At 35.8% G+C, this 12825-nt stretch overlaps 1 protein-coding gene across 1 annotated transcript; it reads right to left on the bottom strand.

Moving 5' to 3' along the window:
• Positions 1-8941: 8941 nt before the first annotated feature.
• On the bottom strand, positions 8942-10000 carry LOC110664143 (uncharacterized). The gene is made up of 5 exons (XM_058147711.1): positions 9967-10000; positions 9707-9810; positions 9578-9634; positions 9314-9484; positions 8942-9214 (listed from the first exon to the last, which is right to left on the bottom strand). Exons 1-5 carry the CDS (start codon positions 9998-10000, stop codon positions 8942-8944), a joined length of 639 nt encoding a protein of 212 aa, XP_058003694.1.
• Between the last annotated feature and the right edge of the window lie 2825 nt (positions 10001-12825).

Here is a 12825-nt window from a genome sequence, read left to right as displayed (position 1 = left end):
GCATGGTATGGACTTAATCTAGGCCCAGAAATGCCTAAACCGTGCTCTGATACCACTAAATGTGACACCCCTTACCCGTGTACAGTATACCCGAGTAAGTAATGCCACACAGTGTACTGGCACACTCTAATATACCTTACTTAATTTGTGTCATGCTTTTGAAGTTAATTTATGAAATATGATTTATTTTAACTATTTATCAAAAGTATTATTCATTTGAGGTTCCGAAGATTTTAAAGAAAATCCGGTGGAGTACCGGCTAAAAATGGAGAAAACAGTTCTTCGGAACCTGTTAAAAACACTTCCAATATACAATTTCATTCATTCTCAACTCCAATATCATCAACAAAACTCAATATCAATATCTCAATAATTTGTCAATTTCAGGTCTCAACAACCTTTTCATTTCTCAAAACATCCCTTTCTCAGGGTTCTCATATATATAAACAACCATTAAATACTCAAATTAATACCATACATGACCATAAATCTTTATTATTTACATGAACCTCAAAATACATTACATAAATCCCAAATACATATGAGAAAATAAAAAGTTAATTACAAAATGACAAAATGACATCTAGTGTCCTACCAATGCACTGCAGGTGACGAGGTGACACGGACACTGAGCGAATCACGGATGGACTCACCCACCGTGGTCTACTGGGCTCGCGATCGGGATCTCCAGTACCTACGCGTGGCAAAAGCAACGCGCTAAGCAATAATGCTTAGTGGTGCAATAATATAATAAAAGAAAATAGCAAGAAAATAAATGTGTATAGAATGTGTATGCTTTCTTTGTTTGGTATTGATATATTCATTGTTTCATTAACGTTGTTCACTTTTATTCATTTGGTTGCCCCAAGTAACCTACACTAGACGATCGGATCGATAATGTAACCGCACTGGGTACCTAGTACTCGCCGCCACACCATCGGTCACATATGCATCTCCGGCAGTAAATGTAACGGCTAACAAGTCAGAATAATATCAGGCACAAGGCCAAGTCTCAATGCAAAGTCAGAATGGCTAAAAGCCATGAAATCACAGAATGGCATTTTTGCCATGTGCAGTACTGCTAACTGAACCCTATTGGCATGCCAAACTATCCAAACCAATCTTGTTAGGTATACTAGGGCATTTGAAACTCTTAAATTTGTCAATTTGTGAATTTCAACTTTTTTGGTGTCACTATTCATCCTTGGTCAACAAAAATGTTGAATTTTGGAATAAAAATGTGTACATTGCCTTTGGCACTCCCAACATACCACATTTGGTGTTTAAAACTTGTTGGCATTAAGTGTTAATACCATTTCAAAGTGTAACCCACACAAGCAGAAAATTTCAGTTTTGGTGAGTCAATTTTACTGTTCCATTGGACACTGTTACTGTTGGAATTTGAAGAAATGTAAAACATGAAAGTTGTTCCTTATTTTGTCTAGTTGAATTTCCTTTTTTGAATCACTCCATTTGGAGTTTTGTAGCTCCAGATATGGCTCAAAAACCCAAGCTGTCCGGATATGCATTCTGCAGAAATTTACCATATCTACAGTGCATGAACAGTAACTTGAGTCACTTGGTTGAATGGGTTCTGGCCATAATTTGGGGTAGGTTCCTTCATGAAAGTTGTTTGTCTATGTCTTAACTTGTTGCTGTAAATATTTCAGGCCAATTGACCAAATCTACAGTGAGTTATGGCCAAATGAACAGTTACTGTTCAGTTGGCAAATTCTGCAGAATTCAGTGCAGGGTATCCGGATTGTGGCTGAGTTTTGACCCTTTTGCTTTGGTCTTTTGGGCATGGTTTCTTCAGCAAAAATGTGCCATTATAAGCCTAGTTTCATGTCCACTTGGCCAAACACCAATTGGACTAACACAGCCCAAGTTATGGCTGTGCAAAGGGACTGAATTTTCAGTCCCTATGCTGCTGTCCTAGGGCAGATTTCACTTTCACTTTACCCTACCATTTTTCAGTTCTAATTATGGTCAACATATCCAAAATGGTCACTTATTGACCATTAGAGTGTTCTTTAATAGGTTGGTCAGCCAAGTCACTTTTTCATGCCTCAAAACCCTAGTGTCCAAGGCAATTTACCCATAAACCTCCTTTAGCACCCTAGTTAAATATCTAGGTAATTATATAACTTAAATACAATCTCCAACTCATGCTAAGTCCATTAAAAACATTCAAAACACTCCCTTATTGGTTCTTCTTAGGGCTGCTGAAATTGAAGTGTTCATACCCATAGGTTTTTTGTTCATTTAAACTACAAATCTTACTAAGTTCAAGTCCAAAATCATGGAATTAAAGAGTTTAATGGGTATAAGTGCACTAACCTTGTTTGGGCAGAATTTCCAAAGCCCTAAACCTCACTTTTCTTCCTTTCCTTGGCTGCCAAAAGCTTCTCCAAGTGATATGGTCAAGGTTTAATGAAAGGGGTTAGGGTTTAGTGGTGGAAACTCATGGGAAATGGAGGTAATGAAAGAAAATTTTCATGGAGGGAGGAAGAAGAGAGGATCACGTTTTTAAGGAAGAAGAAGAAGAATAAAGCAGCTGGTTTTTTAATTGTTTAGGTCTTCTTTTATCTCTTTATTAGTTAATCAAATAATGGCTAAATTTTGATTGGTCATAGTTTTTCTTAATGACATCATAATTCCCATTTACTTACTTTTCTTCTTACTTTTGTTTTCTTATTTTCATTTCTCATTTTTAATAAATTTTTCATCAACATTAATTCATATTTTATGTCATATTAATTATTTACCAAAAATCACCTCGGAAGGCGAAATGACCAAAATGCCCTCCGTTTGGCTTAACGGGTCAAAATCGTCTGTACCGATTGAAAAATTTTTCTAGGTATTTTCTTGGCATTCTAATGCCACGGGAACCTCAATTACCCTTCTCTAGAGTCCCAAAAATTATTTTATAATTTTTCCCCCGGGTCTAGGGCTCCTCGTTGCGAGAACCGCAACTTCCCTCCGGTTACCCATCGCTTGGGCACCGGCTCGTTTTGCTTGGTTGTATTTTATTTCTAAAATTTTTGCTAAGTGTTTCTTATTAATATTTGAGTTAATTATGGTTCCCGACTTTAATTTTAATATTTTTCCGGACGTTCTAGCTGTCCGGACCGACACCGGTCACCGGAACAGTAGAATGTACGGAGTGGTTACCGGGAGGGTGTTACAGAAGAAGCTTGAACTGAAGGAGCAGGCACAACTTATCAACGATATTCTGAAGGGATGTGCCAAAGAAAGAAAGGAAAAAGAAAGACAAGCCGCTTGCTAGCAGGAGCTAAAAGAAAATGTTGATCAGCTGGAGAGAATGATAGCACAAGGGAAACAAGAACTCTTACCTGAATCCGAATATGCCTTGAAAATGTTCAACCCCACCAGACAAGAAGAAAGGCTCTACGAATATCTCAAGAAGTGTCATTACATTATAAAGAAGCTTCCTAAGCCTAGGCTAATGTAAAGAATGCCATGTATGAACTATTCGATTAATGGAATAACTTTGGGCCACTGTTTAGCAAAATTGTGAATGAATAGTATGACTCCCGTAGGTACCCCTCGTTAGGGTTATGCGAAAAGTTGGAAGCGCCATATGGACAAGTACCATAGAGGCGTGTTCAATTCGGTCATTCACCGTCGGACTATCAAACGATGCCATGATAAAACTGATGCAATTATTCTTCTGCAGATTTCATTTCTGGCTCTCAGATGCCACCGTATCCTTTGTCCACATTAGGACCCTTTTAATTTTAATCAAAATTCACTGAAAATTTTCTTTTTTTTACTCCCTACAGAAAATCAATATTGCTTCCAACAAAGCAAGCCTGACCAGACACGCAGTTTAACCCAGGCGAGTGTACTTAACAAGATCACGAACGAGAAGGCTAATGGAAGACCAGGAATAAGTCCAGAACCTACAAAGACAAGTGTCCCAACTGAAAGACCAAGTCTCAGAGCTCATAAGACTAATGAGGGAGATGTCCCATAATAAACCTACCTCAGAGCCTAACTTGCCAGTACCTCCCCCACCACCTACAACGGTTGATCCTCATCACGCTTCAACCTCTTTCACCTTTCAACCACTTATCCCGGATCCGACAATCATCGTCAATCCGGCCCCACTGAATAATGACCCACCTTTCTCCTATTATCCAACTATATCAAATGCCGAACCATACCCTTCAGTCCTAATCCCTCCGGTTCACTCCACCCCTCATCTCCCAACTGGGGGAGTATTTCATGTAGTAGGAAGAGAAAATAAAGCAAGAGAAAATGAGAAGTTGTTCGCTCTCGAAGAGAGATTAAGAGCGATAGAGGGGCTAAACATGTATGGTTCAGTCGATGTGGCATCATTGAGATTGGTGCCAGATGTGGTGGTACCGCCCAAGTTCAAAATCACGGACTTCGACAAATACACTGGGAACTCAGACCCCCGCATTCACCTGGCCACTTATATTGCCAAAATGTCTGCCCTGATAGAAGACGACAGACTACTAGTCCATTTTTTCCATGAGAGTCTCTCTGGGGCAGCCCTGAGATGGTGTATTCAGTTGGACAGGAGCAAATTGCACTCCTAGAAAGATTTGGAGAATGCTTTCCTAAAACAATACAAGTTCAACTGTGATGTGGCCCCCACAAGGAGAGACCTCCAAAACCTGGTGCAGAGAGATAGGGAAAGCTTCAAAGAATATGCCCAAAGATGGAGAGAAAAGGCCGCAGAAGTGCACCCTCCCGTGACTGACAATGAACTGTGCTCCTTGTTCATTGAGACATTGAAGGCTCCTTACTTCAATCTGATGATCGGAAACACTTCCAATAGCTTCTCGGACATCATCCAAGCTGGTGAGAGGATAGAAGCTAATTTAAGAATGGGACGACTGCAGGAGTTGACTAAGAACCCTGCAAAGAAGACTACCAGTTTTGGTAAGAAGAAAGAGGGTGATGTGCACTCCATCACCCGACAAAACACCCAATTTTCATTACCCCCGAATAATTATCGGCCATATCCTCCCCCTCATGGCCAAACCATTGTAAACATTCCACCCCCTTTCCCAAATTATCCTCACCCATGCCCACAGTATCCATCACCAACAAACTACCAGCCCAGACCACCTCCTCCACCTACCCAGCCCAGACCACCTCAAAATAACCCGAGACCACCAAGAAATCCTGATCCACCTCTTCCCCTACCACTTAGCGAAATATATCGATACCTCGTTGGTATAAATAAATAGTGCCAATTCCCCTTGACCCAATTCAGCTGCCATACCCCAGGTGGTATGATGCTAGTGCCCGAAGTGAGTATCATGGAGGGGCACAAGGGCATTCAACAGATAACTGCGGGGTACTCAGGGGAAGGGTGCATGCCCTAATCAGGAATGGGTGGTTGAAGATTGAAGGGAATGGTTCTCTCCCCAATGTTACCTCAAACCCATTGCCCAATCATAGTACGGGCAATGGTGTGAACATGATAGAGTCAAAAGGAGAGGGGTCAACCCCAGAGGTAGATGAACTGATGCCTCACTTTGAGGAAATTTTTAGAATGGTAGTAAGGGAAGGTTACCTCCACTCTCAAGCACCAGAACCCAAAATCTTAATAAACATTTAAAAGAGATCGGAGGAGAGTTCTTATCCGATTCTCAATCCAAAATCTTAATAAACATTTAAAAGAGGTCGGAAAAGTCCTTATCCGGCTCTCATTCAAATAAAAGAGATCGGAGGAGAGTTCTTATCTGATTCTCAATCCAAAATCTTAATAAACATTTAAAAGAGATCGGAGGAGAGTTCTTATCCGATTCTCAATCAAAATTTTAATAAACATCCAAAAGAGATCGGAGGAGAGTTCTTATCCGATTCTCAATCAAAATTTTTAATAAATATCTGAAAGAGATCGGAGGAGAGTTCTTATCCGATCTCCAATCGAAATTTTAATGAGCATCTAAAAGAGGTCGGAGGAGAGTTCTTATCTGATTCTCGAATCGAACTTTTAACAAATACGCAAAATAATCCCATCAATTCACTATGGTTGTCTCATTTATTTGTGTAGCTGGGTAATTCGAATTAGTGAAAAATCAAATATTCTCTTTTATCAAAAGGATTAACATCTCCATTCGAATCCCCTCCTAACTATCGACTTTAATTTATAAAGAGCATAAGGTTAAACCTGCTCACCCTCGTTGAGGGACGAGGTGGGGTGCCTAACACCTTCCCCACCCGTTTATGAACCCCGAACCTAGAATCTCTGCATTTGAAGTGGTTTCATCTTAATTTGCATTTCACAAATAGTTTTCTTTAATTTCCCTCAAAATTAAACTGGCGACTCCTCACTCTTTCCCACTTCGATGAGCGCTCGTTCAGGCGACCACAAAATACCTTGCGACAACTTTAAAAAATAATTATTTTTTAGAAAATTATATATATATATATATATATATATATATATATATATATATATATATATATATAAATTATTTAGAAAATTTAAATATATTTTTAAAACATTTCTTATATTTAAAATATAAGAATTATAATTATGATATTTCAAAAAAATGGACAAGTGGCATGTGTATTTTTTTATTTTATTTATCTTTTTATTGGTATATGTCAAATAATTTAAAGAATAATAAAAAATTTCTAATCAACTTATTTATTTATTAAATTTGAAATAAAATCTAGTTAATTAAAATTTTATAATATAATAAGGAAAATATAAAATATAGTAAAATATATTAAAAAATATAGTAAAATATATTAAATTATGTTATTAAAATATATATTAAATATATTAATTAATAGTCCGCATAACTTACGGGCGAAATGGCTAATTATTAATTAAATTAATAAAAATTTTCATATTTATTAGTAGAAAATTACTTGACTAATTGATTTCCATTTCTTATTTTGTAAGTTAATTCACCCGTATTAATAATAAAGCAATTGATAACGAACCATTTAGGAAACAAAAGGGCTCATATATTTCTGTCAAAAATTTGGCATTCTTCCTTATACTAGGACATTTTTCTCCTATATAAAGATAGACATAACTAATTATAGAACACATACAAGCCCTCAAAAGGCAGCAACAAGCAATCTTAATGCTCTTTGGGACCTAAAACACCATGTCTTTTCCTCCATCCAACCAATCCAAGAATTGGGGCCTAATTGTTTCTTTGTCCTAACTAGATCTTCTAGCAAAGGTAAGCTATCAAACATTATCCTCCGTCATCCAGCTCGTTGTCGAAATGCTAATTACATTATATACTATAAAATTTATCTTAAACAAACTAAAACATAATATTAACACAAATGACACTTCTTGACCACTAAAATTAATTTTACAACTCACTTAGCTTGTTCAATTAAGTATCTAGATGTGCAACTTCAAGTTACCTACAGCCGTAAAATTAAAGCATTCAGAACTTATCCACTCAAGTTTTATGTTGGAACTAGCTTCGAGAAATTGGGACATGGAGTTTTGGAGCCATTGAATTTCACTAGGTCACCAAAACCACACTCAACATGCTGAAGCCGCCACGTGCCGCCTCTGGTCGATGGAGTTTGGCTGGTCTGGATACGCCACCAGTGCACCATGCCATTAGGAATACGCTAGTCACCACCACTCACTGCCGCTTGTCAAAATCAGGCCAAAAACCATTACTGCCAAACCTTTTTTGATTTGCTGGAAAACCCAATTTAAATAAGCGGGGATGGTCATGGATGAAAGCGCACATCAAGTAAGTTTCAATGGTGTGCCTGGTTTCAAAAATGGTGGCCGAAATCACCGAATTCAAAGGGAAGAGGATTCCAGCCTCATTTGCTTCACTAGCACCACTAGGTTGCTTCCCATTGTAAAGGCTAAAGAAATTGGGGAGGGATCAACCAGAGTTCTCTCTCTTTCTCTCTTCAACTTCTTCTTCTCTCTTATTTTTTTTTCTTTTTTTTTTTTTCATTCTCTCAAAAAAATTTCTGCCAAATCTCTCCCCTAATATCATTTGAAGAGATTAAACTCAAAATAATGATTTAAAATAAGTTTAACACTAAATGAAAATATAATGATTAAATAAATAAAATTTAAATGTTCATTAAAAATAATGATAACAAATTTTTACAATATTTAATTAACAAATACAAATATAAAATCTAAATATTCTTTTAAAATTTAAAATTATAAAATACACAAATATGAGGTATCACAATAACAATATATAATTTTATTCAATACATATAATAAAGTTGGATGTGCAATTTCATTATTCTTAGAATACTGTCAATTTTGGGCATTTTGTGAATATTAGCAAAAGGAGGGGCATTGTGGAGGCATTTTTATTTGTTTGGGTTGTTTCCCTTCAACGCATATGCAGAGGACGTCGTTTTCATCTTCCATTTTCTTGTTACTTTTTCATTCGATTGTCATTACCCTTTTAACTCATGCGGAGGGCTTTGTGATTCTGATATGTAGCAAAAAGAATTAAATGAAAATTTACAGAACAAGGAAAACTGACAAAAGAATATTATTCATTACTGAGAATTAAGAAGTCATTCTCTATATAGTTATCATCTCTATCCCACAATTATAAGAAGAATCTCCCACCCGGAAAACAACTCTCCTAACCGAACTCTAATAACCCAACCACTATAACAAACTACACATTGGATAGCTAAGCTAGACACATGATTTTTGTAATGGCTACAGGAGAGAAGCATGTCTAAGCTCTGCGCATTGTTTCAATTAGGAGCTCCACACTGTTTCACTTATTAAACTCTTCTTCTCAACCTTCAATGGCTTATTTACAAATAATGTTGTATCAATACCCACCCTTCGAAAGCTTCCTTATCCTCAAGGAACAAAAGAAGGAAACCTCAACTGAATGTCTTCAGCAAACTCCCAAGTAGCATCTGCAGGTAAAGATCCTAACCAATGAACCAAACGTTAGATAGCAGCCTGATTTCTCCTTTTAACCATCTTTCTTTCCAATATAGCTTGTAGATAAGGAAATGGTTGTTGAGGCAGCTGAGGCAAATATGAAGAAGCTACCACAGCAATATGAGCAAGCTTGAGAAAGGAAACATGAAATACATTATGAATTCTAGCCTTAGAAGGTACTTGGAGTTTATGAGCCACAGGTGCAACTTTGTCTATAACCTGATAAGGCCCATAGTATCGCTTCCTTAGTTTATGATGCGAATTAGCAGCAACGGAGTGCTGCAAATACAATTGGAGTTTCAGAAAAACCATGTCACCAATTAGGAAATGCTTCTAAGTACATTTTTTGTCTGCTAATTGCTCCATTCGAGTTGTTGCTCTAGTCAAATGGTGTTTCAACAAGGAAATTGCAGACTCCCTATCCCTCATAAAAATATCCATAGTTGCATTAGAATCTTTAGGCATATAAGGAATATGAATAGGAGGAAGTACACCATATAGAGCCTCAAACGGTGTCTTGTGAATAGTTGAATTATAGGAAGTATTATACTAGAATTCAACAAAGGATAGCCAGTTAAACCAAAAATGAGGAATGTCACCACACATGCATCTGAGGTAAGTTTCCAAGCATATATTGACTACCTTAGTTTGGCCATCTTTTTGAGGATGGTCAGCTACGTACATGTGTAAGGATACTCCCTGTAATTTAAAAAGAACTTTTGCCAAAAAAGTACTATTGAATATTTTTGCCAAAAAAGTACTATTGAATACATCATCCCTGTCACTGATAATGGTTTGTAGAAGTCCATAAAGCATAAAGACATTGTCTAAAAATGCTTGAACAACACTTTTAGCAGTAGAGGGATGTTCCAACCCTGTGCATATTTAGTGAGCTTATCCACTACAACCATAATCACAGATTTGCTTTTTGATTTAGGTAAGCTTTTTATAAATCCATGGGAATATCAATTAATATTCCCCAAGGATGAGGCAAAGGTTGAAGAGTAGCTAGTGATGCCACATTCTCATACTTGTTCTGTTGACAAATAGGACAGTGTCTGACATACTTGCTAGCAAATTTCTGCAAGCCTTTCCAATACACAATAATAGCTGATTTTTTTCTAGTCATCATAACATTTAAATGACCTTCCAAAGAGGAATCATGATACATTTCAATTAGTTTACTCTCAAATCTGCAAAATTACCAATAACCAATTTGCCCTTCCTCCTCAATTAATCATTTTGCCATGTATAATTAGAATGTGAATTAGGATCTGCCTTCAATTCAGTAATAAGCTAAACAAAAGTAGCGTTACGCTGCCAACGATGTTTAATTGCAACCATGAGTTGATCAGGCAATAATAAATGAACTATTATAGCATTAAGAGCAGCAAAATTATCCATGGAGAGAGCATCTACAGCTTGATTTTCTAACCCTTCTTTATACTGAATTTCATAGTTATAAGGTTGTAGCCTAGTTAACCACACTTTTTAAGTAATATTTTACTGCATTTCATAAGCATTTACCTAGTCAATGCATGATTTCTTTGTTAGTTTCATTACTTTTTAGGATTTTAAGTTATTTTGGCTTAGTTTCATGATTTTTGTATTTTATCAAGTGAATTTATGCAATTCCAAGACCTAGAACACATTTGAACAAGTTAGAAAGTCAAAATGAGTAGAATATGCACTGTAAAGATTTACATAAGCCGTGCACTGGATGCCCTAGCCTGTGTAACTATCTACCAGAAAGAGTGTTGAAGAAAGCAAGTACACAGGCCATATAAAAAGACCCGTGTAAAGTTTCCTGGCCTGGGTAACCATTTGTCACACCAAAAATTGCAAGTGTTAAGAGCTCCAAAGACTTACATGGCCTGCCTGTCTAATGAAGCATGGGCCATATAAAATGTTCCAGCTCAAACTCCAAATTGACTCTAACTCTTTTTTGCATGACTCAAACAGACTTTTAAGGCCTTTAGGACTCTGAATTGAATGTTTTTATGCCAGATATAAATACATGAAGTCAAGAACAAGTCAAGGATCTCATTCTTTATGTTCTTACTTTGTTTTTATGCAATTTGGAGAGATTTGCACAAGATTCAAATGAGAGATTTATAGTCGAAGTTCTAAAAGTTCAAAGCTACTGAATCATCTATCAGGGTTTCTTAATTTTATTTCTTTAGATGTTTTGTTATTGTTATTTTAATTTCATGTTAATTGTTAAACTCATCATGAGTGAGTAGTTTTCTTAATTATAGGATTAGAAATGTAGCACTTTCAATTCTATTATGGATTCATATTGATTTTTATTTAATAAATTTGTAATCTTGCTCTTTGATTTAATTTCTTGTGATCTTAATGCATACTTTGTGTAAAGTTTTACTTAGTCATGATTCTAGATGTTAATTGAAGGACTAAAAGATGAAGATTAATATTGAAAAATTGAAATATTAAACTTAGGGTTTTTGACCAAAAGATAGGCTGAAAGAATGCACAATTAATCAAAGAGCTTAACAAATCTTAATTAGGATTGATCGCCATGAAAGTAGGGTTCAAGCTGATTAAGATACACCTTGAATGCCTTGAGAGAGGATTTAAGATAGGTTAGGATGAATTTCCTTCAAAGTCACAACTTTCCAATTTATTGAATGAATGAGATTATATCTATAATAAATTGAAGTGTGAACCCCTAATTCTAGAATTGCTTTCATTAATTGGTTTCTTTAGTCAATCTACTTTGCTCACCTTTACTTTATTGATTTCAGTTATTTTAGTTTTAAGTTAGCACTATAAAACGGGCTAGTGATGCTCGATGGAGTTTTTACTTAAGCTATGTTAGAAGCTTGGTGATTATGTTTGAAGCGATGTATTTAGTCTTGAAAATTATAATTGCTGAAGGGGCTATTTATAGCCAAAGAGGAGATGCTAATTATGCTTATAATGATATCACTTATTTTGAATTTGTGTTTATTTTGCATCTTATGATAGGTATACTTGAAATCACAGATAACCTTTGTCAAGCCTTACAATGCAAGTTTTAAGATATTTTGAATGCTATGTGCTTAATATCAACAACAAAAATATTTATTCAAAAAATGAGAGAAAATGGAAAGGATTCATTGCTCGAAAAGTGTGAAATTATTTTGTGAGAAACATAAAATTGATATCCCTAATATGAATGCTTATTCTAATTTAGTGGAGGTAGAACTCGTAATTAAAGAGACCTAGTTACATTTGAGCATTATTTTTGAGTTGATGTCTTCATTGCTACTATTGACTCACAATTGCAATAACTAAATGTTATATTTAAGGAAGATATGATGGAGTTGCTTGCTTTTAGCTCCTCTTCATATCCAAGAAATGACTTCGGATCATTTAGAATTGTTGATGTTTGCAACCTTGCTCATAAGTTTTATCTGAAGATTTTTTAAAACAAGAAAAATTACATTTGAGATATCAATTAGAGCATTTTGAACTTGATTTGCAACATGATCCTAAAATGCAAAAATTATCAACTATCTCTAACTTATGCCAATATTTAATAAAATCAAGGTAGTCAACTATTTATCCTCTTATTGATACGTTGCTTAGACTTGTTTTAACACTTCTAGTCTCAACTGCTACTACTTCGCATGCTTTCTCAGCTATGAGACTTTTAAAGACTAAGCTTCGCTATAAGATGGGAGATGATTTTCTTATAAATTCTTCAACTTTACATATTCATAAAAAGATAGATGATACTTTTAATATCTATTCTATAATTGATGAGTTTTATGCTATGAAAGAGCGATGATGTAACACCCCTCACCCATTTACAGTGTAGCCGAGCAAGGCATGTCACACGGAGTGCTGGAGCACCTTATCTTATCTTATGATATTTTTATTATACT

This window comes from Hevea brasiliensis, chromosome 5 (assembly GCF_030052815.1).
Source record: "Hevea brasiliensis isolate MT/VB/25A 57/8 chromosome 5, ASM3005281v1, whole genome shotgun sequence".
Lineage (NCBI taxonomy): Eukaryota > Viridiplantae > Streptophyta > Magnoliopsida > Malpighiales > Euphorbiaceae > Hevea > Hevea brasiliensis.
The sequence above is the reverse complement of the archived record's forward strand: the minus strand, read 5'-3'. Positions and strand labels throughout refer to the sequence as shown.